The sequence below is a fragment of the Nycticebus coucang genome, chromosome 18 (genome assembly GCF_027406575.1).
Source record: "Nycticebus coucang isolate mNycCou1 chromosome 18, mNycCou1.pri, whole genome shotgun sequence".
Taxonomy (NCBI): Eukaryota; Metazoa; Chordata; class Mammalia; order Primates; family Lorisidae; genus Nycticebus; species Nycticebus coucang.
The window spans coordinates 23,819,145-23,841,954 of record NC_069797.1 but is presented as its reverse complement, the minus strand read 5'-3'; the positions used below and the strand labels follow the sequence as shown (position 1 = coordinate 23,841,954).

The 22,810-nt window shown below is 45.7% G+C and overlaps 1 protein-coding gene across 1 annotated transcript in view; it reads left to right on the top strand.

Annotated features, from left to right (window-relative positions):
• Positions 1 to 11,853: 11,853 nt before the first annotated feature.
• The window catches only part of NLRP1 (NLR family pyrin domain containing 1), a 47,091-nt gene continuing 36,134 nt past the window's right edge, over positions 11,854 to 22,810 (top strand). Inside the window, exons 1-6 of the mRNA XM_053569154.1 lie at positions 11,854 to 11,870; positions 11,948 to 12,033; positions 12,393 to 12,695; positions 13,593 to 13,784; positions 15,670 to 15,873; positions 18,355 to 19,981. Of these exons, the coding sequence (XP_053425129.1) occupies positions 12,413 to 12,695; positions 13,593 to 13,784; positions 15,670 to 15,873; positions 18,355 to 19,981 (2,306 nt within the window). The 5' untranslated portion in view covers positions 11,854 to 11,870; positions 11,948 to 12,033; positions 12,393 to 12,412. The remainder of the gene's footprint in view (positions 11,871 to 11,947; positions 12,034 to 12,392; positions 12,696 to 13,592; positions 13,785 to 15,669; positions 15,874 to 18,354; positions 19,982 to 22,810) is intronic.

The following is a 22,810-nucleotide window of genomic DNA, read 5'->3' as shown; positions in this document are numbered from 1 at the left end:
TGTTCTATTCATTTCTGTCAGTAACATCAATCAGGGGTTGGGCTGGAACTGAGTGAACACCCCCAGCCTCCATCGAGTACCCAAGGTTGTCAGGCCTCACCTCCCCGTGCTGGATAGAGGCAGAGTGCAGCGGCCTAGCTGAGCAGATATAGATTTCCTTGTGATGCGGGCAGGCACAACCCCCTGGAGTATCTGTTCACTAGAGGCAACTGGGTCACAGCCTTGCAGGGCTATCAGTGACTGGGTGTGACAGAGGTACAAGGTGGGGAAGGAGGCATCAACCTTCCGAAGACTAATCTATTAGCTAGGTGGTTCCTCCTGACTTCACAGAGCACCACAGCAAGTCATATCTGAGTTGTCACCAGACCCCTGCGATCCAGTTGCCAGAGACCTTTTAAACTCTCCCATCTGAGACAGATGCTGACTGAGGCAATTGATTTAGACCTTTTGAACTGAGCCAATTGCCCGAGGACTATTCCAGTGGTGCCCTGGGTATGTGGTTGTAGGAAGGTATGATTTTCCTTTTCTAATTGTTGCCTGTGGGAGGCGGGGTGACTTAATTGCTGGTATTTCTCCACAGCTGAGACTTCAACCCAGAGTAACTGTTTCACTAGGGTCGGACAGAGACCAGCTGAAAACAAGACAGAACCACTTAGCCCCACCACACCAAACAGGTCCCCAGGTTCTCAGGCCATAGCACTGTACGGGTCCTCGACAAAGCTCCATGGGAAAAAACAAACGGTGTAAAACAATCCTGGGGTGGAATCAGCAGAAAAACTCTGGTAACATGAATAATCAGAATAGATCAACCCCCCAAGGAAAGATATGGCAGATGTAACTGAAGATCCCATTCATAAACAGCTGGCTGAGATGTCAGAAATCGAATTCAGAATTTGGATTGCAAACAACATTAATAGAATGGAGGAAAATTTGGAATTAGAAATTCGAAGAGCAATTCAAAAGTCAGAATTAGAAATTCAAGGAGAAATTCAAAAGTTATGTCAAGAATTTAACAAATTTAAAGACAAAACCACCAAAGATTTTGATGCACTGAAGCAAGAATTTGCAGCCCTTAAAGATCTAAAAAATACAGTAGAATCCCTCAGTAACAGAGTGCAACAAGCAGAAGAAAGGATTTCTGACATTGAAGACAAAGAACACTCCCAAACTCTCAAAGAGGAAGAGCAATGGAGAGCGAAAATGGATCATTCTCTCAGAGAGCTCTGGGATAATTCGAAAAAGGCTAATATCCACCCCATTGGAATCCCTGAAAGTGATGAAGTGGCCTCGCAAGGCACAAAGGCCCTTCTCCATGAAATTATGAAAGAGAATTTTCCAGACATGCCAAGAGATTCTGAAATTCAGATAGCAGACAGTTTCAGAACCCCAGCAGAACTCAATCCGAATAAGACGTTCCCCAGGCATATCATAATTAACTTCACTAAAGTTAATATGAAGGAGAAAATTCTGAAAGCTGCCAGACGTAAGAAATCCATTACCTACAAAGGGAAGAATATTAGAATGACTGCAGATCTCTATGCTGAAACTTTTCAAGCCAGAAGAGGGTGGTCATCAACTTTTAATCTACTAAAGCAAAGTAACTTTCAACCCCAGATCCTGTATCCAGCTAAACTGAGTTTCATTTAAGATGGAGAAATTAAATATTTTAATGACATTCATATGTTGAAGATATTTGCCATACCCAAACCAGCTCTTCAGGATATTCTCAGACCTATCCTCCATAATGACCAGCCCAATCCTCTGCGAAAGTAAACTCATACAGAAACTTCTGATCAAACTCCAACTTCCACACTGGCGAAAGGATTAAAAATGTCCACTGGACTTTGGAAAAACTTGATACCCAAAATTTTACCAGACTTATCAATATTCTCCATTAATGTGAACGGCTTAAACTGTCCACTAAAGAGGCACAGGTTAGCTGACTGGACACAAAAACTCAGGCCAGATATTTGCTGCATACAAGAGTCACATCTTACCTTAAAATATAAATATAGACTCAGGGTCATCCATATTTCAGGCAAACAGTAATCAGAAAAAAGCAAGTGTTGCAATTCTATTTGCAGACACAATAGTCTTTAAACCAACAAAAGTAAGGAAGGATAAGAATGGTCACTTCATATTTGTTAAGGGTAATACTCAGTATGATGAGATTTCAATTATTAATATTTATGCACCCAACCAGAATGCACCTCAATTTATAAGAGAAACTCTAACAGACATGAGCAACTCAATTTCCTCCAGCTCCATAATAGAAGGAGATTTCAATACTCCTTTGGCAGTGTTAGATAGATTCTCCAATAAGAAGGTGAGCAAAGAAATTTTAGATTTAAACCTAACCATCCAACATTTGGATTTAGCAGACATCTACAGAACATTTCATCCCAACAAAACTGAATACACATACTTCTCATCAGCCCACGGAACATACTCCAAAATTGATCACATCTTAGGTCACAAGTGTAACCTGAGTAAATTTAAAGAAATAGCAATTATTCCTTGCATCTTCTTGGACCACCATGGAATAAAAGTTGAACTCAGTAACAACAGAAATCTGCATACTCATACAAAAACATGGAAGTTAAATAACCTTATGCTGAATGATAGCTGGGTCAGAGATGAGATTAAGAAGGAACTTGCCAAATTTCTGGAACAAAATGACAATGAAGACACGAATTATCAGAACCTCTGGGATACCGTGAAGGCAGTCCTAAGAGGGAAATTGATAGTACTGCAAGCCTTCCTCAAGAAAACAGAAAGAGAGGAAGCTAACAACTTAATGGAACATCTCAACCAACTGGAAAAGGAAGAACATTCCAACTGCAAACCCAGTAGAAGAAAAGAAATAACCAAAATTTGTGTGTCACACTTTATGGGGGCAAGATATGATTGCAAGAGGGACTTTACCTAACAATTGCAATCAGTGTAACCTGGCTTATTGTACCCTCAATGAATCCCCAACAATAAAAAAAAAAGAGAGAAATAACGAAAATTAGAGAAGAATTAAAGGAAATTGAAAACAAAATCATTATACAACACATCAATAAATCAAAAACTTGGTTTTTTGAAAAGGTCAATAAAATAGATAAACCTTTGGCTAACCTAACCAGGAAAAAAAGAGTAAAATCTCTAATCTCATCAATCAGAAACAACAAAGATGAAATAACAACAGACTCCTCAGAAATTCAAAAAATCCTTAATGAATATTACAAGAAACTTTATTCTCAGAAATATGAAAATCTGAAGGAAATTGACCAATACTTGGAAGCACATCACCTTCCAAGACTTAGCCAGAATCAAGTGGAAATGTTGAACAGGCCAATATCAAGTTCTGAAATAGCATTGACCATACTAAATCTCCCTAAAAAGAAAATCCCGGGACCAGATGGCTTCATGTCAGAATTCTACCAAACCTTTAAAGAGGAACTAGTATCTATATTACTCAACCTGTTCCAAAATGTAGAAAAAGAAGGAAGACTACCCAACATGTTCTATGAAGCGAACATCACCCTGATAACCAAACCAGGAAAAGACCCAACAAGAAAAGAAAATTATAGACCAATATCTATAATTGCATCTAATGAATATGGATGCAAAAATATTCAACAAGATCCTAACAAACAGAATCTAGCAACACATCAAACAAATTATACATCATGACCAAGTCGGTTTTATCCCAGGGTCTCAGGGCTGGTTCAATATACATAAATCTATAAGTATAATTCAGCACATAAACAAATTAAAAAACAAAGACCATATGATTCTCACAATTGATGCAGAAAAAGCTTTTGATAATATACAGCAACCCTTCATGATCAGAACACTTAAGAAAATTGGTATAGAAGGGACATTTCTTAAACTGATAGAGGCCATCTATAGCAAACCCACAGCCAATATCATATTGAATGGAGTTAAATTGGAATCATTTCCACTCAGATCAGGAACCAGACAAGGCTGCCCATTGTCTCCACTGCTCTTTAACATTGTAATGGAAGTTTTAGCCACCGCAATTAGGGAAGAAAAGGCGATCAAGGGTATCCATATAGGGTCAGAAGAGATCAACTTTCACTCTTCACAGATGATATGATTGTATATCTGGAAAACACCAGGGATTCTACTACAAAACTCTTAGAAGTGATCAAGGAATACAGCAGCATCTCAGGTTACAAAATCAACATTCATAATTGGTAGCCTTTATACATACCAACAATAGTCAAGCTGAAAAAATAGTCAAGGACTCCATTCCATTCACAGTAATGCCAAAAAAGATGAAATATTTGGGAGTTTATCTAACAAAGGACATGAAAGATCTCTATAAAGAGAACTATGAAACTCTAAGAAAGGAAATAGCTGAAATGTTAACAAATGGAAAAACATACCATGCTCATGGCTGGGAAGAATCAACATTGTTAAAATTTCCATACTGCCCAAAGCAATATACAATTTTAATGCAATCCCTATTAAAGCTCCACTGTCATACTTTAAAGATCTTGAAAAAATAATACTTCATTTTATATGGAATCAGAAAAAAACTCGAATAGCCAAGACATTACTCAGAAATAAAAACAAAGCAGGAAGAATCACACTACCAGACCTCAGACTATACTATAAATCGATAGTGATCAAAACAGCATGGTACTGGCACAAAAACAGAGAAGTAGACGTCTGGAATAGAATAGAGAACCAAGAAATGAATCCAGCTACCTACCATTATTTGATCTTTGACAAGCCAATTAAAAACATTCAGTGGGGAAAAAATTCCCTATTTAACAAATGGTGCTGGGTGAACTGGCTGGCAACCTGTAGAAGACTGAAACCTTTCACCATTAACTGATATAGACTCTCACTAGATTAAAGATTTAAACTTAAGACATGAAACTATAAAAGTACTAGAAGAGAGTGCAGGGAAACTCTTGAAGAAATAGGTGTGGGCAAGTATTTATGAGGAGGACCCCCCCACCCAGGGCAATTGAAGCAGCTTCAAAAATACACTTTGAAGTGTATTCAAAAATACACTACTGGGACCTGATCAAACTAAAAAGCTTCTGCACAGCCAAGAATCCAGTAAGTAAAGCAAGCAGACAGCCCTCAGAATGGGAGAAGATATTTCCAGGTTATGTCTCCGACAAAGGTTTAATAACCAGAATCCACAGAGAACTCAAACGTATAAGCAAGAAAAGAACAAGTGATCCCATTGCAGGCTGGGCAAGGGACTTGAAGAGAAACTTCTCTGAAGAAGACAGGCGCACGGCCTACAGACTTATGAAAAAATGCTCACCATCCTTAATCATCAGAGAAATGCAAATCAAAACTACTTTGAGATATCATCTAACTCCAGTAAGATTAGCCCATATTACAAAATCCCAAGACCAGATATGTTGGCGTGGATGTGGAGAAAAGGGAACACTTCTACACTACTGGTGGGAATGCAAATTAATACATTCCTTTTGGAAAGATGTTTGGAGAACACTTAGAGACCTAAAAATAGATCTGCCATTCAATCCTATAATTCCTCTACTAGGTATATACCCAGAAGACCAAAAATCACATCATAAGAAAGATATTTGTACCAGCATGTTTATTGCAGCCCAATTCATAATTGCTAAGTCATGGAAAAAGCCCAAGTGCCTATCGATCCACAAATGGATTAATAAATTGTGGCATATGTACACCATGGAATATTATGCAGCCTTAAAGAAAGATGGAGACTTTACCTCTTTCATGTTTACATGGATGGAGTTGGAACATATTCTTCTTAGTAAAGTATCTCAAGAATGGAAGAAAAAGTACCCAATGTACTCAGCCCTACTATGAAACCAATTTATGGCTTTCACATGAAAGCTATAACCCAGTTACAACCTAAGAATAGGGGGAAGAGGGAAAGGGAGGGGAGGGAGGGGGCAGGAAGGTGGGTAGAGCGAGGGCAATTGGTGGGATTACACCTGAGGTGCATCCTACAAGGGTACATACGAAACTTAGTAAACGTAGAATGTAAATGTCTTAACACAATAACTAAGAAAATGCCAGGAAGGCTATGCTAACCAATGTGATGAAAATGTGTCAAACGGTCTATAAAACCAGTGTATGGTGCCCCATGATCGCATTAATGTACACAGCTATGATTTAATAATAATAAAATAAATAAATAATAATTAAAAAAAAGAAAATAGCCTTACACTTAGTAGATATTTGCCAACATCCTTGGAGGTGAAAGCTTATGATATCTGTAACTTATTCTCAAATAAACTAAATAATAAACTAAAACAATAGTAAATGTACAGAGTTAATGTGAATGCCTTGATGTTAATAGTTGGTGAATCCAGGTCAAGGTTATATGGGAGTTCACTGTGCAACTCTCACCATTTTTCCATGAAATGTTTGCAAAGTAAAAGGGTCTCTAAAAAATTATGCATGAAATCTTCCTTTTAGGGTGCCTTGCCCTAAGATGCACTAGGAATACCCCATTGGTGGATGTTTTAGGCCTATAAGGGAGGAGCTAATCTCTGTTCTTGATGGAGACTTAAAGGCAGTTAAGAAAGTCAATGAGAATCCTCAGAGCGAGAGGGTGTGTTCTACTGCAAATGATGTAAATGGACCTGTGCTTTGGGTGTTGTTTATTCTTGAAAGATGGTGATGGGGGTGCATGTATGTATTCTGGTCCAAGTTCACAGGAGATTCAAAGCATACCATAGTAGAGGGACAGCAAGTCCTGAATCTCCGTCATTTCACAGGTGAGGAAGAATTAAAAGGAGGGCAAATTAAAAGGAAGATGAAGAATTAAAAGGAGGATGAGGAGGAGCACTAGTTGAACTAGAATATAGTTTTTAATAAAAGATTTCAACTAGTTGTTGTTCAGGCTACAGTTTTATCTAAGCCTAAAATACACCAACTTTGAAGGAACGAGTTTACAAACTACGGAGGTTATATTACTGGGTCCAAGTTCCAACCACACATCTGAAGGGAATAGATAATTCTACATGAAGCATTCTGGAGGGAAGTTAATCCAGAAGTATCCGGATTTGGATTTAAATCATAATAATTTGAATATATGTAGAAAGTATCACTATACTTTTACGGATTACTCGCAATAGTTTAATTTTGAATTGTAATTAGCAGGACTTGAATAAGTGTGCATTTTAACGTGCTGCTAGCAGGCCCCAACGAAAGGTAACAAAGACCCAAAGCGCCAGAAACCAGGATAACTATAAAAATGTAGCGGTCAGGGCGGCGCCTGTGGCTCAAAGGAGTAAGGCACCGGCCCCATATGCCAGAGGTGGTGTGTTCAAACCCAACCCCAGCCAGAAACTGCAAAAAAAAAAAAAAATGTAGTAGTCAGAGGGAGTGCTCCAGCAGGGCCGCTGTTACCCAGACTGATGGGGCTTGAGTGCCATCTGGTGGCCAGAATGAGTAGCTGTGTACAAGGATGAACAGGAATACTCAAAAGACATTTCAATGTCTATAGCATTTATTGTGGATACAACACTGTACAAAACAAGGTAAGTCTCATCTTCAGGGACTTAAGTTAGCTAACTTTCTAATGGCAGGTGGAGGTGATGGAAAATAAACCAGTCTATAATGTCAGGTGATAAAGTGTCCTGCAGAAAAATACAGCAAGGAGTGGCCTTTGTAGTTGCCTTTGGAGAAGGCTGGGTAGTAAAACTCTGAGTGTCTGGAGAACATCGTCCCAAAAGAATAGGAAAGCCAGTGCAAAGGGCCTAAGGTGAGGCCTTGTTCCTGTGTTCAAGTAATAGAAAGGCGACCAAGAGAACCCAAGCAAGATGCAACTGGGGGGAAAGGCAGGAGATAATGCCAGAGAGATAGGGGGACCACATCCTACAGGGCCTGCTGAGCCACTGGGAGGCCTGAGGTTCTTATTCAGAGTCAGACTGGGCATAGTGGAAGGTTTTGAGCTGAGAAGTGACCTGACCTGACTTAAAGTATAATGGATTATTCAGGCTGCTGAACTGAGAGTAAACAGTAAAGAGGCAATGTCAATGCCAGGTGGAAAGTCAGGAGTCACCACAGCGATCCTGGTGAGAACAAGTGCAAGGCTGGATCCGTGGTGTCACCATCAGCAGTAAGCTCCCCTGGATGTAAAAGACAGTGTAGGGGGATGTTGCTGAGAGATCAGGTGTGAGGTTTGAGAGAATGAGAGGATACATAGATGGCCTGATGTTCTGGACCCTGCATTTATTTACTGAAACGAAAAGTTCATGAGCAGGGAAGGCTGAGGGGAGAAAGAGGGGTTCAGTGAGAAACTGAGCCACACGTCCAAGGGAAAGGCAAGGAAGTGTTTGATAAAAGACCTGGAGATCACAGATGCAAATGTGGGAGTCCTCTGTCTTCAGCCCACAGGGGAGTGAGTGCAGCCAGAGGAGAGGAGGGGTCTGGGAACAAAACCCAATTATCTCATATCCTCTCTACCACCTTCCTCATGGAATTCAGGCTAAAACACCGTAAGGCGTCCTTCTCCTCCGCCACATTGCCGGGTGGGGAGGGCAATATCCCTCCGCTGCTGGATGAGAATGTGAGCATGGCCATTTTAAAGGGTGGTATGAAAGGGTATGTGTGCGAGAGAGAAAGTGCATGTGTGTGCGTATGCACACGCTCACACGTGAGGGCATACAAAGTGCTGGGAACACCCAAAACCTCTTTGGAGGGGTCTGGGACTGGGAAAGTAGAGGAGTAATGTCTATTACTTAGATTTTTAAACCATGAATTTGTATCCACAGCTTACTTGCAGGATTAAATTTAACAGGAATATTTAAATTACACCTTCATTAATTATATTACCTGAGTACTCACATGTGCAAAGCATTGAGCTACCTTTCTGGATTTCAGAGAGGCAAGGCAGCTACCTGCCTCCAAGGAATCCATGACCTTAAGAGCAGGAGGAGAAGGTAACTGAGTTTCTGGACCCTCTGCTGTGTACAACCAGGTCCCACACTACACATGTTCATGTTTGTTCATTTAACCGTCACAAGGACTTTGGGACTTGGCTGTCCTTTCCTTGCTGTAAAGAAAAATTCAGAGAGGCAAGTATTGTCCAAGTCAACAAGTGGAAGAGCCAGCGTCAGAACCCAGACAAAGCCCTCAGGATTTCCATTATACTACCCGACCTCCAGGGACAGACGGCTGGATAGAGGGCATCAGGATTGTGCTTAATGAGTTGTAGGAGCTGCCACTTGGGTTGGCCCTAAAAGAATGAGATTCTGGAAGGCGAATTTTTTTAAAAGGGGATAAATCGTTCTGTATTAAGCACTTACTAAGTGCTGTGCCTACTACATTTGAGAGCATTATTTGGTTTTATATCCTATGAAGTAGGTATTATTATCCCATTTTACAGATGTAGATACCGGGGCCTAGCAAGTTAAATGACTTGCCCCATAGCTGGGACTATAGGCACTCGCCACAGTGCCCAGTTACTTTATTGTTGCAGCCCCAGTGTATGCAGCCGGCATTAAGCCTGCCCTCACTTTAGATGTGAGTTGCAAATTGGGTTCCCATACCACTTATACTTTTGTCTGACTTGGTGACAACTTCAGGGGTTCCCATAGCCCCACCTCGGATTCAATAATTTGCTAGAGCAACTCACAGGACTCAGGACAGCATTTTACTTACTATAACTAGTTTATGATAAGGATCCAATTCAGGAACAGCCAAATGGAAGAGATAGGTGATGGGGCAAGGATGCTTGAGAGAGGGGTGCAGAGCTTCCTTGCCCTCTCTGGGCACAACCCCTCCCTGCACCTCCACCTGTTCACTACCTGGAAGCTCTTCAGACCCCAAACTATAAGAGTGAAACTATAGGGGTTTTTACAGAGGCTTTCCATCATAGGCAGGACTGATTAAGTTACTGGCCATGGGTGATCAACTCAACTTTCAGCCCCTCTCCTCTCCCTGGAGGTTGTGAGGTGGGGTGAAAGCTCCAACCCTGTAATCCTGCCATGGGCTTTCTGGCCAGCCCTCATCCTGAAGCCATTTGGGGGCCTCCAGCCACCAGACACCTCAGTAGTGTACAGAAGACACTCAGTGTTCTGGTGAATCCAGGGGTTTTAGGAGTTATGTGCCAAGAATTGGAGGCAAAGACCTAATTTATTATTTATCTTTTATTACATCACGGAGGGTGGGGGATCCCTAGAATTCTGAACATGTGAGAGACTCCAAGTCTGGAGGCCAAGGCCAGTCAGAGGGAGTCTTCCCTAGTACATGTCTTCCCGGCTACTGACCCAGCCACCTAGAATCCTTAGCTGCCCACAATTGTCCAGGGGTTTTTCTGACCTGTGGGCATGAACATGTGAGCCTTTGTGCATCTAAGCTATCTGACGTGGAGTTTGGGAATCCTGGACTAAACTGTCAATTTTGGGCATGTCAAGATTGAAGGCCAGTGGAAAGAGGTGTGGAAGTCCAGAGAAGCAAGGAGACCTGGTCAGATCACAAACAGGTCAGCCTCCAAGGGCCCTTCCTCTTCTAGTCCACCCTATTTAGTTCTAGGTCGGTAAGATTCACAGGGAAGGGACGTGGGATTTGGAGTCAGATGGTACAGTTCTGCCTTTTGCAGTTTTGTAAAATGTGGGAGGCTGAGGCAAGAGAATCACTTCAGCCCAAGAGTTTGAGGTTCCTGTGAGCTGTTATGCCATGACACTATACCGAAGGCAACATAGTGAGACTCTGTCTCAAAAAAAAAAAAGTAAGGGCAGTTTTGTGAGACTGAGCCTTAAACCTGCTCAACAGGGTCTGATGCCAACTCCAGGCAGTCGGTGTCAGAAGTGGATTGAACTGTGGCACCTCTGGCTGGGTCCAGAGAGTTGGGGTCAGAGCTGATTGGCGTCATGAGGAAAAAGCAGTCCCCACACCCCTCCCCTACACCCCTCCACCACGTGGGGTCTCAGGATCCTTCACAGAGCACTCAGACCCTTTGGTCATCCCAGATTTGGGAGCAAGGCTTTCTCCCTTGGGTAAGTCTGATACTAGAACATCTTACAATGTGTTTATCTGCCATTAAACAAAACTAACACTTATCCAATATATTTAACGACCACTGAGAGCTTTTGTTGAATTTGAGCCTCTTGGAAAACCTATGATGCCCCATTTAGCAGACAAGCAAACTAAGGCTCAGAGAAGTGAATCAGCCAACAAGGAGGAAGTGTCCACATAAGCCACAGACTAGAGCCTGGACTCCACCAGCCCAGGTCAAATCAGGGCATCTCCAGAAACTCCTGGTGCTTTTTTATTATACAGCAGCAAACAAGTTGGTAATGCCATTCCTCAATGTGGAGACCGCAACCTCTGCTGACTCTACAAAAGAGGAAGAAGTCCTGGCTTTGCAGTGATGGTGGTTGAAGGGGGCTCTTCCGCTTTCAGGTGGAAATGTTTACTAGCTGAGTGCCAGGCTGCTCGCAAAGCACACAGCCCCCTGGCCTGAGATACACTTCTTAGGGCCCCTCAAAACATAGCAGGAAGCCCCCCAAATCATGAAAGCCTGGGAAGGATGCCCCTGGGCTTCTTCTTGTTTCCCAAGAAGGAGCTGCCCAGGCAGACACAGGGGCCCCACCCATCCTGAAAGCCTGGGCCTGGGCCTGGACCTGGGCCCCACAGCCACATGTCAGGAAAGCATGCCCTCTGACTCTGTGGGGAGGCAGGTGTCTGCATGCAGATGTGTGTCTATGCGTCTGCACGTGCTGCCATCTGTGCCCCCAGACTGCCTGTGGGTGCTGCCTGCCTAGAGATCTGTAAGTCTCTGCTCTACTGCAGCTGTACGAGGACGCACCCTCCCCTGGCCACACCCACCAGGGGTTTCCTCTGGGTGACTTTCTCTTCCTGCTCTGGCTGGCCCTGGACTGTCTTCACTGGTTGGTATCCTAGGGCCAGGAGAGGTGTGAAGATACTGGGGACCCTGTAAGCCCACTCACTGCCTTGCCTCTCCCAGCCCACCTCCTGCCAGTCTTGCAGCTCAAAGATTAATCCCGGGAGTCCAGGGCCCAGGACAGGGAAGAATCGGAGGAACACAGAACCGTGAGTGTCACCCACGCCCTATCCCCAGCCCTCCCATCACCCTGCCTGCTGAGCCCTGGGCCTGACCCCTGCACCTGCACATAACCTGACTTCTTTCAGCGTCCCCCAGTCCCCCACAGGATCCTCTGTCCCATGACTTTTCCTAACACTCCCCTTCCCCTCACTCCTGCCAATATCATCTACTGGCAGATGCCCTGGGACTTACAAAACTGGTGTAAATGTTGAATAGTTTACCAAGCCGAGAGTAATGACCCCAGTGGGAATCTCACAATGGGAGATGGTAGGGCCAAGGCAAAGGAGACCACTGTTGTCTGCCTAACTGACACCCCTCACTACACATCTACCTGAACATCCCCCAGTGCCCTACTCTGGGCCAGACATGGCCAGCGGAGCCCATTGGCAGCTGGGCTATTACTTGGAGCTACTGAAGGAGGAGGAGCTGAAGGAGTTCCAGCTTCGTCTGTCCAGTGATGCACCCTTCGGGGGCCCTTCCAGTGCAGCGGTGGTTCCACCAGAGAAGATGAGTGGCATGGAGGTGGCCTCACACCTGGTGGCTCAGTATGGGCAGCAGCAAGCCTGGGACCTGGCCCTGCGCACCTGGGAGCAGATGGGCCTGAGCTCATTCTGTGCTCGGGCCCAGGCAGAGTTGGCCTTGTTGTCAGGTGAGTGGACAAAGGGCCCCTCTGCCTGCTGTAGTTCTTCAGGACCCCACTCTTCCTCCCTAAGGACTCACCACTACCACTGCACCCTCCCTGCCAGCTCTGCTGCTGGGCAGTGACTTGGGACCAACCTGACAAAGACTAGGCGGGAGCTGGGGGCCCCTGCTGGGTCCCAGAGCCCCACACCCTCTTCTATTCAAGCGCATCTCCCCCACCCTTGTGGTCCTCACCATGCCTGGGAGGGAGATGCAGAGATATCCAGAAGGGTGACGGGAAGGGTGGGCATGGACTTCAGGCCCAGCTCCCAGGCAGAGCATTTTCCTGGCAGGCAGTGACGGGCACAGACTCAGGCAGAGGCAGGTTTCAGTCCTGGCACCCTGAGCAAATCACGTCACCACTCTCTGTCTCTATTTCTCCATCTGTAAAATGAAGAGTAAGAGCCCACCTCCTTGGGCTGTGTGAGGGAGCCTATGAGAACTAACCCATGATAAACATTCAACACAATCTGATGTATAGAAATTCTCGACAAATAAGAGCTCTTCTTGCTATTGCTGCTGCTGTTGTTATAATTACTATTAGCAGCCCTTGGAGGCAGAGGCCCTGAGCCCCAAATGGGAGAAGAATAGTGACACACAAGGGAGTAGGGTCAGAACACGGACAGATATGCAGGTTTCCTGAATCCAGACCAGTACTTTTTTCCCAGCAGTGTCCACCAAAGAATCATTCTTCAGACGAGCCCATGGAAGAGATTGTGGAGGGTTGCAGTGGGTCCTGGCTTCTCTTGACCTCTCTTGGCTGATACAGGAGGCCTGCTTAATATGAAGAGCCCTGGTCTCAGTCTCCTGGCTTCTGCCCCTGCCCCTCTGACATATCCCCAACCTTTCTGTCTCCTTCCTGCAGGTGATGACCTCCCATCCCTCTGCTCCCCAAGTGTACCCAACCTGGAGTCCCCCAACCCACCCAGTCCTGCTGTCATGCTGGAGTCCTTTGACTCTAGTTTCCTAGAGAAACTTGGATACCAGGGGTACACCCAGTACTCAGAAAGGAGGACTTCTGGCCAGCTGACTGACACATCTCAACGTCACTGGAAAGGTGAGGCTTGGTGAGCTGGGCTGAGAGCCCTGGGTAGGGCTGTGAGTCAACCAGTGGATCTCCAGCTGAGTGAGCACGTAGCTACATGGGGACCTGGAAGGGAGGACAGCAGAGGAAGTGTGGAGCCAGGGCGGGCTGTTAAGAGGCAGTAGCCCTCAAAATAACTTTCAGAGACTTGCAAATATTGAGATCATATCCCCTCCCCATTTGACAGATGGGGAAACTGAGATCCATGTAGGTCAGGCAGTAAGTCTCACCCAAGTGGGTGCCACATGTGACATGGTCCTTGCCCAAGCAGAGTTCCGCTCACAATCTTTGTGGACTCTGAAGATCCTTAGGGTCAGGGTGGTGCAGAAATTCAAGAGGACTCTGCTCTCCAGATGGGCCCCAAGAAAAAGTGAGGCTCATTTCTCAGCCCAACCCACTTTCCTCACCAGATTTCCCTTATTTTGGTCTCTGATACCCTGAATCACCCAGGCCGCAAACCTCAGCTACACCCCTGCCTCTTCTGCTTCTCATGCCAGCATCAAGGTGGCCACCTCTTCCCAAAGCAGATGGCTAGAGAGAGCAGCTCATTAGTGCAAGCTCACACAGCATTTAGTGAGAGAACAAGGGCTAGAACCAAGAACAACCCATTCCTGGTGCACGGATTTCCTCCTCAGCCCATTGCTGCTTTGTGACAGTTTCCACCTGGCCCCGTCTGTTTCCCTTATTTCCATGCCCATTCTCACCCCCCTCCCGGCTCAAACCCTCATGACCGTCACAGGCCCAGACTCCACTGACCTCAGTTTTCACCCCAACTTCACCAGCATGTTGTGTGACATAAAACAAGTCTCTCCACTCCACTGGCTCATTTTCCTCCTCTGAGCCTTCATAGCACTACTGACTTTTCGCTCCTCATGCCACCTCCCACTCCACAGTACAGAATTTATTCTTCTCTGACTGGTGCACAAAAAATGTACTTGCATTAAAGTTCAAGTTCATGATGTAAATTCTACTGAAGACATGGTAGCAGATATGTTAAACTGTTCACATCTCTCCCCACAAAGGGGTCCTCCTATGCCCCCACGGGCATTCTTCTCTTTCTGGTCCTTCCCCCATGCAGTACCCAGTCTCTTCCCTTCTCTGGGACACAGAGCAATTCTGTGCTGCCCCCAACTTGCATAGCTTCCATTTCAGTGCCTAGCAAAGCAGCTGCCTTATGGTAAAGAAAACCCACCCTCTTTGGAATGTCACTTAGTAACTATTTATTTTTACACAAAATTGGGAGATCAACTCTCCAAGTGGTTTACTAAGATCTTCCTCCCTCAGGCTGGACGCAGTGGCTCATGTCTATAGTCAAAGCTATGAGAGGCTGAGCTTGGAGGACTGATTGAGCCCAGGAGTTAGAGGCTGCAGTGAGCTAGGTAGATACTGGTTGAATCCTAGCCCATGCAACAGAGAGAGACTGTGTCTAAAAAACAATATATTTTTTGTATCTAATACACACTGTATTCCCACTGAGAACTTTCAGACCAGCTACTAAGAAAATAAAATTATCTCTCTACATTTACATGGCTTTAAAAGTAGTATTACCTGGGGGAAGGCGAGAGCAGAAAGAGAAAGAAGGAGGGAGGGGTGGGGAAAGGAAGAGCAGAGAGAGGGAAGGAGGGAGGGGGTGGGGCCTTGGAATGTGCCACACCTTTTGGAGGCAAGACAGGATTGTAAGAGGGACTTTGCCTAACAAATGCAATTGGTGTAACCTGGTTTATTGTACCTTCAGTGAATCCCCAACAATAAAAAACTTAAAAAAAAAAAAGTAGTATTACCAAAACCCAGTTGTGAGAGTTCCAATGGTAGGCACCTAAAATAAAATTGTCATTTCTTTACTGTCATTCCCTTGTAGAAATCCCTTACCTGCCCTTCTGCGAAGCTCTTCACAGCCCCCCAGACCAGCAGTCTCTAAGCCAGGACTCACCCAACACCCCCACATCCACGGCAGTGCTCAGGGATGGAAAATCCCCACCTCAGCCCAGCCCAGAGCCCGGAATGCAGGAGGCTCCTGGGACAGAGTGGCCTCTGGCTGAAATGTCTGAAAAGTATTTCACAGGTGAGACCCGGCTGAGCTTGTGAAGAGTTGGCAGAGGCATGGAACAAGAGTTCCCTGTGGGGACACTCTGACCAAGAGTTCCCTGGGATAGAGCCACCCTGTCTTCTCTGCCCCTGGTCCAGATCTGGAACCACAGCAGAGTCCCACTTCTGAGGCCACAGATCGCTCCCACCTGCCAAAAGTTTTGTACCATGGAAAAATGGGCGCTTCACTGGGTATTAATTGGCTAATTGTTTCCTAAGGACTCTGCCTTGTGATGGGAGGAGAGAAGAGCTGGGGAATGTCTGGGATGAGGTTGGGTGGGGAGGAGAGAGTAAGAGGGTCCTCTTACAGTTGGTCCTGGGTGTGGTACAGGAGGGTGGGAAGAGCAGTCTACAGGGGTTGCTGGCTGCTATAGAACACAGCTTGAGCTAAAAAATGTCCAATTGCCCTGCTCCTCCAAGAAAAAAAAATGCCCTTGGGGCCAGGTTGACAGGCTGAACACAGAGGACCAGGAACACATCTGAAATGGCTCTCCAGAAATCCTGCTATGGAGTCTCTCCACTGGACCACGGCACTATTTCCAGGAGGCCATGAACTTTACAATGCAGGTGCCTCTTCTAGCCAGGAAACACTTCACTGGTTTAGTGGACAGGGCACTGGTCTAGGGTCAGAAGAGCTGGATTTGATTTCCACTGAGCTTCTCCCTCCCTGGGAAGCACAGAGCAAGTCACACGCCCATAGTGTTTGCTGGACATCCTCTGTGTCAGGCCCTGGGCCTGCCGCTACAGTGGCCCATTGTGCTTAAATTTCACAGCCACCCCATGAGATATTATTATTATCTCACCTTGGAAATGAAAAAATGAAGGCTCAAAAAGGAAAGTCTCCTAGTTAGTAGTGGCAGAGATGGCATTCAGACTTCGTCTCTCTGACTCCACAATACACACTTCCAACTCATACATCATGCACAGGCCCCTGATGCCATGGTCTTAACCACTGAACTCTAGTGCCTCTCAATAAGTGCACTAGAAGAGGTCATCTTTGAAATCTGAGAGATGTTATGTTAAAAGGAGTTCTTCTGTACCCAGCTAGGAGTAAACTTGTAGAATTCGTGGTCCTAAAATAGGGCCCAGGCTCAAAGTATATCTAATGGCTTAATTAGTTACACCACTTCCCATTCAAAAAAAGAAAAGGAAGAAGAAAGGAAGGGAGAAAAAGTAAGATTAGAGGCATCTTACAGAAACATACAAATGCCATAACCTTACTAGAATGCAATAACCTGAAAAGCGAAAACCGGCAAGTATGTAAGCCATGAGGATTAATCAGTTGCTATAATTGAGGTTTCCATCAATTCGGAGCATCCTAGCAAACAAGACAAAAAGGGAAATATAATAGGTTACATAATACCTATTACTCAATAGAAGAGAAAAGACCAATTCAAGAGAAATGCATATTTTCTTGATTCTAAATTCTAAGGGAATTTTCCAAGTGAAGAACCTGAACAAAATAATATTCTTGATAATGGTTTCATAGCAAGGAGAAAAGCGAGAGGCACTCAAGATATTGGGAGGGGAAAGAAGGAAGAGTTTGTAGCAATTCTACTATTTAGAATCTAATGTGGGAGCCTGAATTCCCTCCCTAGGGGACAGTCCCATCTGTGAGCTCAGAGGCATCTTCCCTTCTGTCTCAGGTGAGATCCTTCAGAAACAGAACCTGGCACAGGATTTGCTTGCAAGCATTTTACTGGGGAGAAGAAGTGAGATAGGCAGGGGGGAGCTCAAAGGTGCACTACAGAGCAAGTTGCTCCTATAAACATGTGGCCAGGGATGACCAGGAGAAAGTGTGGACACACCTCATGGTATCTGTCCTGGGACAAGGGATCCCCATCCATAGTCCACTGAGGACTCCTCCTGGAGTCTTAACTCCCCAGTGTTTCTGGCTCACCCACTTGTGGGCCGAGAGAGCCCTCAGACTGACCATCACAGGTGTTGCAGAAGGACAGCGTTGGCAGATACTGCAGTGGTGGGAGCTGAGGGGACGCTGTCAGGACCCCATAGCATCTCCAACACCATCATTATCTCCTTCACCCCGGCATGACCTCCTGCAGGAAGACCTCACAGCCCCATTTACACATGAGAAAACTGAAGCTCAGGAGCTAATGGGCCAAGCCATGGGCTTAATGAGGATAGAGAGTACGTGTTTTGTTCACTCTTTATCCCCAGCCCGTACAGCAGCAGCAGCACTTGACTCACAGAAAGCCCATGATAAACATTTGAAGAAGGAAAGTCATCCAAGGAGGATGACTTGGTTCAGTCAAGACTTGAACTGGGGTCTTCCACCCCAAAGTCCATGTTCCTTCAGTTAGTTGGCAAGAGCACAGCCATCTCTGCAGTCATTGCCCTGTGGGCCTTGGAGTAAGTGCCTAAAATAGTTGTTGGATGAATGAAAAATGAATGAACATGTCTGTTCTATACCTTTATGTTCCACCTTCCCCTCCCTTAGGAATGAGAAAAAGATACCAGAAGCAGAGGAGAGAGACTCCAGGATTCACATGGTCCTGGAAAAATGAGGATTTGCACCAAAAATTCACACAGCTGCTACTTCTACAAAGACCTCACCACAGAGGCCTCGAGTCCCTGTTCAGGAGGAAGAGACAAGTCCCTGTGGTTGAGAATCAAGGACATTTGATTGAGATGAGAGACTTATTTGGCCCAGGCCTGGGAGCCCAAGAAGAACCTCACATGGTCATACTGCATGGAGCCGCTGGAATTGGGAAATCAACACTGGCCAGGCAGGTGCAGAGAGGCTGGGAGGAAGGCCTGCTATACCGGGACCGCTTCAAGCACGTCTTCTACTTCAGCTGCAGAGAGCTGGCCCAGTCCAAGGTGGTGAGTCTCGCTGAGCTCATCACAAAAGCCCAGGCGGCCCCTCCAGCTCCCCTTGGTCAGGTTCTGTCTCGGCCAGAGCAGCTGCTCTTCATCCTCGATGGCGTGGATGAGCCAAGATGGGTCTTGCAGCAACAGAGTGCCAAGCTCTGTCAACACTGGAGCCAGCCACAACGGGTGGCCACGCTGCTGGGCCGTTTGCTGGGGAAAACCATACTTCCCGAGGCATCCTTCCTGATCACGACTCGGACTGTGGCTCTGCAGAAGCTTATTCCTTCTCTGCAGCAGCCACGTTGGGTGGAGGTCCTGGGGTTCTCTGAGTCTGGCAGGAAGGAATATTTCTATAACTATTTCACAGATGAAAGCCAAGCACTTAGAGCCCTCAGCTTGGTTGAGTCAAACCGAGCAGTCTGGACCATGTGTCTCGTGCCCTGGCTGTCCTGGCTGGTCTGCACCTGCCTGAAGCAGCAGATGGAGAGGGAGGAGGACCTCACACTGACCACCACAACTGCCACTGGCCTCCACCTATACTACCTCTCCCAGGCTCTCCCGGCTCAGCCCCTCGGGCCTCAGCTGAGAGGCATCTGCTCCCTGGCTGCTGAGGGCATTGGGCGAAAAAGGAGCCTTTTCAGCCGAGGTGACCTTAGGAAGTATGGGTTAAATGGGCCCATCATCTCCACTTTCATGAAGATGGGTGTTCTTCAACAGCACCCCACCTCTCTCAGCTACAGCTTCATCCACCTGTGTCTCCAGGAGTTCTTTGCAGCAGTGTCCTGTGCCTTGGGGGATGAGAAGAGAGGTGAACATCCTAACAGCATCAGAGGTGTGGGAGGTTTGCTAGATGCATACAGAACACATGACCTGCTCCAGACACCAACTGCACGTTTCCTATTTGGGCTTTTAAGTGAGCAGACAGGGAGAGAGATGGAGAGCATCTTCACCTACCAGCGGGCTCCTGAGCTGAAGAGGGAGCTGCTGCAGTGGGCCAAGGGGAAGGCCCAGGGCCTGTGGTCTCCCCGGCAGCTTGGCTTTCTGGATTTGTTCCACTGTTTGTACGAGACTCAGGATGAGAAGTTCCTGACACGGGTGATGGGTCATTTCCTAGCATCCAGCGTGTATGTCCAAACAGACATGGAGCTCCTGGTGTTCACTTTCTGCATCCAATTCTGCCACCGCGTGAAGAGGCTTCAACTGCATGAGAGCAGACAGCACAGGCCAAGATGCAGGCCCACTGGGGTAGTCCTGTGAGTACCCACACGCCCCTATCTCCAGTTCTTGGTCGATCCCCTAAGCACGAATGTCCTCAGCACTGAAGGCTCCTCACTGAGCCTGAGCAGGGGGCTAAAGGATCGTGGTCTGCACAATCTGATCAGCATTCTCACCCACTGTGGGACAGGCCCTGCTTGCTTCTGCCTTGACCTTCGGCCTTTCTCCTACCCCTAGGTCTACTGCTCACCTTCTCTCCTGGACACTCTCCCCCTTCATGCTGACCTTAGCTGTCCCCACCCTTTCCAAGGGTCAGGCAGCTCTCCTACCCCAGTTCCTCTCCCCACATGCTTTCACTCAGAGAAATTGCTCACTCAGCTGCTTAAGGCAATGACAATCAGTGGCAATGGCATTGGCCCTGAGATCTTCCCCCAGCACCTCAGAATCCAAGTCTGAAAAGAAGTCCTCTATTTTCCCCAGCATACCTGACTCCTTGGCTGTGTCCATGGTGCCATGATTGGGGCTCTCGACCTGAATCCCTGTTCTGAGCATGTCAGAGCATCTCTCTCTGATCATCCTCCAGGCCAGCAACACTGAGAACTTCCCCATCTGACTTCCCTTGCCTCTGTTGCAGTATTACTCATAGTACTGATATAGGTCCTCTCCCTCTTCAGCTGACTCATTCTATAAATATTTCTTAAGCACTACTCAGGCCCTACAGATCACAGGTTAATAAGCACAATCCCTGCTCTGTGGTTCTCAAAGACTGAGGGAGAAGACAGACGTTCATCCTATAAAGACAACAGAGTGTGACACCTTGTTGTAGGTGATAATCCCTTACTGCAGGTATTAAAGGTCTGGACAAGGTACTATTGTAGCCCAAGGAAGGGAGTGAGCACACTAGGGGACCAGGAAAGAAAAAATTCTCAGAGGAAGAAATGTTAGATTAGGGTCTTTTATGTTCAGATTTTTAAAGTTTTTTTTTTTCTCACAATACAACTCATGTTAATTGTAGAAAAGTAAGAATGGATAAAAAAGATGAAAATTAATATAAGCTAGAATTTCATCACTCAAAGATGATCATCGTGATCAATTGTAAGAATTCTAGCCTTTTTCTATGCACATTTCTATGGCAAAATTCTATACCATATATTTTTATTTTATTTTATTTTTATACATTATATTTTATACCATACATTTTTATTTTACATCAGCTTTATTTGCTTGATATATCAAGGTTATCTTCCTGTGTTAAGTAATCTGATACAACAACCTTTGAATAACCACATGATATTCCACAGGGAAAGGGCCATGGCTGATTAGGCCATTCCACTATTCTTGCCCATTTTAGGTTATTTCTCATTGTTCATGGTTATAAATGTGAAGTAGGGCCGGGGGCGGTGGCTCTCACCTGTAATCCCAGCATTCTGGGAGGCCAAGGCAAGAGGATCACATGAGGTCAGTTTGAGACCAGCCTGAGCAAGAGTGAGACTCGTGTCTCTAACAAGAATAGAAAAATTTACCAGACTTAGTGGTTTGAGCCTATAGTCCAGGTACTCAGGAGGCTGAGGCACTAGGATGCCTTAAACCCAGGAGTTTGAGATTGCTGTGAGCTATGATGGTGCCACAGCACTCTGCGCAGGGTGACAGAGCTCCATCTCAAAACAGTAAAAAAATAAAATAAAGTGAAGCAGGCCTTGACACACTTGGATACAGGAGTTGCAAATGGTAATGGCCTGATGTGGAGGCACAAGGTACCAGGCACATCAGGCCAGATATAGAGAGTTTAGGGTGCACAGGGGCAAGTGGAGCCCAGAGGGAATCCATGGGGAAGGCAGGGGCTTCAGCTGCAAGTGGGAAGGGAAATGTTAAAGGCACAGAGTCAGCTAGACAAGGTGGAGAGAACAGTAAGAGTCTACTGTAAACAAACAAAAAGGTCCAGGAAGAAATAAGGAAGCCTGGCTGAAGGCCGTGGGAAGGGAGAGGAGGACCAACCAGAGATATTAAGGAAATGAAAATGGCAGGTAGGGGCGGCACCTGTGGCTCAAGGAGTAGGGTGCCGGTCCCATATGCCAGAGGTGGTGGGTTCAAACCCAGCCCTGGCCAAAAATCACAAAAAAAAAAAGAAAATGGCAGGAGGGAGGCTCCCAGGTATGTGACTTATAATAAAGCATTGTGCATTTTGAATAATTCATTTTTAATTTTGATAGCTCTTATTAAAGATGGCAAATGCTGACTATAATAAAAAATTAAAACTGTATTCTTGAAGTTCCATAAAACTAAATAAATGTAAATAAAATCAAATAACTTTCAAATGATGGGGGTTTTGATACGTTTGTAGCACTATACTTTGGAAGCTGTTGAAACTTTGATGATTCTCTGTAAGTTTTTTTACTCTCCCAGAGACCTGCAGCAGACACAGTGGTTGTTCTTTTTGATCCTGAAGAGACTCAGGAAGGCAGAGAAGTGGAACTGATATTCAGCCTCCATTCCAGGCCTCCACACAGTTCTGCAGACTTGGGGGACATTGGATTAAGGGTGGAGAGAAATTGGGATGTATTAAGTCAAAAGGTTAGGGGAGCTATCTCTCCAGAACATAGAAACATCAGTTTACAGCCGTGCCACCCTGAGCACTCCAGATGGCGTCTGATCTCAGAAGCTAAGCAGGGTCAGACCTGATTAGTATTTGGATGGGAGAAAATAGAAAGATGAATCTGAAACTTGGGATAGAGCTTGAGAAAGGGAACCAAAGGAAGTAGATGAAGTTACTAAAGCAGTGTGTGAAAATGAAGAAATTAAATTGGTGGAAATTATATGAGGCAGTGTCTATTCCAACACTCTCAAACTCCATCATGCTGTCCTCTCCA